The following is a 5739-nucleotide window of genomic DNA, read 5'->3' as shown; positions in this document are numbered from 1 at the left end:
TAGTTAATGATACTAGGGTTTGTCGTCCCCCCTTGTTACATAAGGGGCTGTTGGGCCTCTTCCATATCGGGTCCAATTACAATACTTTTCGAGATTTTAACCAAATACTTTATAATTTAATCCAACCCAATATTTGTTTTTTATTTCCCAAAAATAAACTTCTATATATTTTCAATTAAATAATTTTCTCAACCCAATTCTAATTCCGTTAAAATCACGACGACATCACTGTAAAAGAATCTATAAAAAAATATATTTAATATTTTTACATTCAACAGTTCACTATGATCAAATTATTTATTTCCATTTTCATACTTTATTTAATTCAGAAAAATATAAATTCATTTTTCAGGTCATATTCATTTTTTATTTTCATTTTTATTTTGGAGAAAACCTTAATCATTTCCAAATGTTTCCTATTTCTCCATTTCACCATTTTTGTTAATTTCTATTCTTTTGATTCAATATGCAATTCATTTTTGTTTTCAACAAGCTAGCAGAGGGATCAATTGGACATTTTCAATTGAGGCTCAAATTATTTATAATTAAGTTCTAGTTTTTCATCTATTAATTATAAACTCATTTAGTCACGAAGTCATTCCACTATAATATCATGACTAGGCTGTCCCTAGCGGTATACCATTACGAAAGCAGCTCAATTAGTTCGTCTAATGACCTTGTCATAAGTGTGTTACCTCATAGGATATCCTTAATCTCTTTGAGATAATATCCGTTCTCCCAATATGATCCTATTTTATCTTGTGGTAATCATTACATCTTCCTTCATGAAAAGTCAATTACTATCAAATAATAATCAAGTCATTCATCACAAAGACAAACGATCCATGACCATGTTTACTTTTCATCAACGATGTAATGTCAATGAGAGGATATCATTTACCCATGTCTCGGGCTATGAATTTCACTATTGTGAATGACGCTACATACTACAGAAGTCGTACACTCAACGCACTAGCTTTCGGTTCCTTATATATTCAAACTCAGGTTTTTACTTACATAAAAGTGTATGAGTCAGATATGCATAGTCTGTCATCCACTCAGGATTTAGGTATGCCACACTATGAATGTCACAAGTGAATAAAACCATAAACAGATTTAGAATCTATTCTTTTTGGGTCCAATCTGATGTACTGTCAATCCAATTAGTCACATCTATGTCTCTATCTTTTGAAAGCCATTTGCTTTGATGCCTAAGACAAAGCATCTCCCTAATTGGATTTGATAGACGACATATTAGATTTTCAATTGGTTTGCTCATTTTTTATTAGACTAAGGACATGTTTAGATTGGTCTACTAGTATAAGCTATTTTTCTGTATTATAATCCGACCACATAATATTTCTTAGTATTAGTTTAAATATTAGACAACCAATAAGTAACATTTGCTTCCATTTTACTTTGCGTGCAAAAACCATATAAGGACATTATACAAAGTATATTAATGTAATCGATGAAGTAGTTTTATTAACCAATCTATTCGAAAAAATTACAAGTGTATATTGACAAAATACTATACTTAAAACACTAGATCCAACAGAAAACTCTTATAAATAGGAGTTAGATTTCATTTAGATCAAATACTAAAGACGCACTAAAAACTTCTATTTTATTCTCCATATTTTAATATTCTTATATTGTTCTATAAATAACTACTGCAAAAGTCTTTTATTTGATATTCTTTTTATACATTGTTGAGTGCTTAAATAAAGTGGCATGTTACATACTTTAAGTCTTCAATAAATTTATCATAATATTATTTTTAACTCCACATACAAACACTATCAAGTCCTAGCAAAGATAAATGCATAGTTTTAATAGGATTCACATGTTTTTATTGATGACTTTACGATAAATGAGTAATTTAACATGGTATAACCAAACATTATTTCACACTTTCCTTCTTTTGATTTTATAATTACAATACATGTTTCATTCTAAAGAAACAAATATTGATTTTCTTTATTTCAATTTTATCAATGCAGTTTAGCGTTTCCTCTTGGTTATGATAAATCATCTCTTTTTCACCAAAACCAAAGACACACCAAACAAAACCACAGATGATGCTTACCTAGGATGGCATGCCAGTTTCAAAGGAATAGGTGGATCTGAGAAATCTCCAGTCGAAACAAGATCAAAAGCAAACTTGTTTGCAGCCTCAGTGAAATGAACTCCATCCCAACTCACTCGAACTGATGGATCTTTACATGATCCCACCGTAATGCTTTTGCCATTGACACTAATATTTCCTCCACATATTGCCTCTTCGCTGTAGTTGTACTTACCTCCATAATCGTAACAAGCAACAAGAGGATGTTCAAATCCGACAAGCATTCCAAAAAAAAAAAAGACATATGTTGGTCATATCAATTGGCACATAAGAAGTTTAAGCTAAAATAAAACAGTAATAATATCGTATCTTTCGGTATTTTGTTACCATTTTTAGTCGGGTGAGTGTATAAAAAGTATAGAGCGGAGTAAAGGTCTACATAAACAATTGTAGCCAAAGGAAACTCAATCATAAGTCGAGCCAACGCATTCTTCAACTCGGCATTGAAACGTTGAGCTAATAGATTATATGGCTTGGCACAAATGACAGAGTCCTTTTCAGCTAATGGAAAACTAGTTAGAATTTTTGGAAAGCAGCCGAGTGGCCTCGTATTGTAAACCCAAAATGATCTTGCTCCGAAATTGTATAGATTCTGCAGTGCATGAATAAAATTCATTGAACCTTTTTTTAGTATAATATGGCAAACCAAAGAATCACTGGTGACATTCTTTTTTAATTTAAGGAAACCTTGATAATGTTTGAGAAGTGGTTGACTATATTAGGGATGGCGGGGAGAATTTGCACTATGGTCATGTTAAAGAAGAGACTTTGCGTGAGATCATTTTGGCCGATGTCGAAAGTGTATAATGCCTTGGAAAAGGTTTCCTCCCTTGGCAATAGACTTGCATATATTGTCATACTAGCAATTTCATCTTAAATTTCAGAATTTTAATTTAGATTTTATTTTTTTAAGATGAAAATATTAAAATTCAAGATAAAAATTACCGATGTGACATAAAATTATTAAAAAAAGATATACAGTTAACATTATATTATTATTTCATAACATTCTTTACTTGAGGTATATAATATGTAGGGGCAAAATTACTCACCATGTCTTCTAATAATTTGGGATCTATTTTTGAACTGGGCAAATTGTAAATATTGTAAAGGTAGGTAGAATTGACTGGCGTGGCCATAGGGGACAACATTAGCCGTCAGTAATCTTATGGTGGAAGACGCCGTCGTAAAATTCGAGCCATGTGAGAAATTGATTGCTAGTGAATTCTGGTAAGAGCTTAGGAATGGCAAATCCAAACTCTCAGCTGTTCACAATAATAGCCATGAACATAAATTAAATTAAATTAAATTAAATTAAGCTTGCTCATAATTAATGAGGAAAAATAAACTTTGAAGGAAACTTGGAAATATATAAGATAAATCATATTTATGTTCATCTAATTATTAGTATTTTTATTTTAATCACAATTATTATTGACATTTAATATCTGTATTTTAATTATAAAAACTCAATAAATTTAATCCTTCACTTTATACATTTTATCAATTTAATTTTAATTTTTAAAAATTTAAAAAAACTTTTAAAAACCCTTCTTAAACTAAAAACATAAAAACTTAAAACACATTAATAATTGAGTAATTATTGGTGTAGTTTACTTAGTTATATAAATATTAAAATTTAAATTCATGAGGTTGTTTATAAATTATTTATAATTTTATAATTAATTAATAATAAATTAATTAAATTTAAAGTTTATTAAATAATAAAAGGTAACATTATGGTAACTTTTTTAATCAATGATAATTTTTACATCTTATGTAATGAAAATATATAATATTTATTTTCATTCAAAAAACATTTTAAATCATGAATTGAATCTTAGTTCAATTGGTATAATTGTTGTTGCAAAAATAAAAAAACTTGAATTCAAACACGCTTAAATGTGAAATATCTTTCAATTTACGAGGAACTATGATTAGCTAAAAAAATCACTTTAAAGCATATTTTTGTTAATAAATGTTAAAATAAAAATATAATATAATTGTTAGTATTTTTAAAAAAAAAAAAGGTATGAAAAGGGTAATTAATTAAGTACTAGTGAAATCAACGATGAGTCGTCCATCACAAAATCTCCCGGTGGGCATTCCAAAAAGGGTGTCTCCATTAGGCGACTTAAGTTGAATGAAGGCGGCAGCGTAGCCACCGGTATCAGAATTAGAGGCACCGAAATTAAAAATCGCCGGAAACGACAACTTTCCGAGGGGAAAACACGATTGAAATTGGTTGTAGAACCAAATAAAAGAACTGAAAGAAAACTGAATATGGTACTGGTAGGATCCATGCATGTGCCCGCAGAAAAAAGAAAGGGATGTTAGAAATAAACACAAGAGCTAGTGATGTATAACAGATTTCTTCATTACCTCTAGTTTGTGATTCACATGTTTTTCCTATGATCATTTATATAGCTAGTGATATATATCTTTCTTCAAACTGAGCTTTCAAGATTACATAGATGGAAGAAAAACTTAATGTTAATTAAATTTAATAAATTTTCAAGATTTGTGAATTTGATTTTATAAATTAATACACTTGTTTTTTTGGATTTCTACTTCTAGGAGATGAGATGTTAGAAAAATTAACATAAGGATGATAACCCTAACATGTAATTTTGACACATTATCCATAATTTCTAGTTAGTTAATCATGAATTAAAAATTAATTATTTGGTCTATATTTTATTTAATAACCAACCATTATTGCTGATGTCTAGAAAGCTCATTTAAATTTCTATAATTAATAAAAACTATTTTTAAACCTTAATTAAAAATTAAATATAAAATTAAAGTTGTAATACTTTATCTTCAACAAGCAATTTTTAAACTATCTGCTCCTATATTTCCTTTTACCAAATCATAGGTAGTTGAGACATCAATTTCATAATATTTTTAATATGATTGTGAAATTATTAAAATATTAATTATTTAAAATTATATAAATGTGTAAAACTATAAAATCAAATCTTCTTTATGTATATGTATAACAACAATAGACTTATAAATACATAAAACTGTATTTTTATGAGAAAAGAGTAAAGTTATCTAAAGATCAAATTTCAATAATTTAATTTCAATAAAAATCTCATCTTTACATCATAATCTCAATTAACAGAAATTTTAAGAGATGTTCAATCATAAAATTCATCGATAATTCCTTTAAATATAAAATATGACTATATCTTCTTCAATTCTATAATACTCTAAAATCTAAATATAACCATGAATTCATTTAGTTCTCATTTAGGAAAGTCAAAAATTTACTTAAATATTTCTGTGAAATAATGCATGTTGACATTGATCAACTATAAAACAAAAATAGGATAAATTATAGCAACATGCAGAACTATCCTTAGCAATATGTATTCATTTAATCTTAAAGTTATCCCCAAGTTTGCTTTACCATTAAACTAAAATTTTGTTTAGTTGATTTTATTATTAACAAAAATTATATAGATGAAGATATCATAAATAAAAATGGCTATTAAATATAAATTTTGAATAATAATTAAAATCATATTTTAATTAATACATATTGTCATCATTATACAATTATTTTAAAAAATTAATGATTATATATAAATTATTTATTTTAA

The 5739-nt window shown here is 27.5% G+C and overlaps 1 protein-coding gene across 1 annotated transcript; it reads right to left on the bottom strand.

Moving 5' to 3' along the window:
* Positions 1-1827: 1827 nt before the first annotated feature.
* LOC108478331 (esterase-like) lies at positions 1828-4533 on the bottom strand. The gene is made up of 5 exons (XM_053031310.1): positions 4186-4533; positions 3177-3393; positions 2816-2987; positions 2456-2720; positions 1828-2303 (listed from the first exon to the last, which is right to left on the bottom strand). The coding sequence occupies exons 1-5, from the start codon at positions 4433-4435 to the stop codon at positions 2086-2088; spliced, it is 1122 nt and encodes a 373-aa protein (XP_052887270.1). The 5' UTR covers positions 4436-4533; the 3' UTR covers positions 1828-2085.
* Positions 4534-5739: the final 1206 nt, after the last annotated feature.

The sequence above is a fragment of the Gossypium arboreum genome, chromosome 7 (assembly GCF_025698485.1).
Source record: "Gossypium arboreum isolate Shixiya-1 chromosome 7, ASM2569848v2, whole genome shotgun sequence".
Taxonomy (NCBI): domain Eukaryota; kingdom Viridiplantae; phylum Streptophyta; class Magnoliopsida; order Malvales; family Malvaceae; genus Gossypium; species Gossypium arboreum.
The sequence above is the reverse complement of the archived record's forward strand: the minus strand, read 5'-3'. Positions and strand labels throughout refer to the sequence as shown.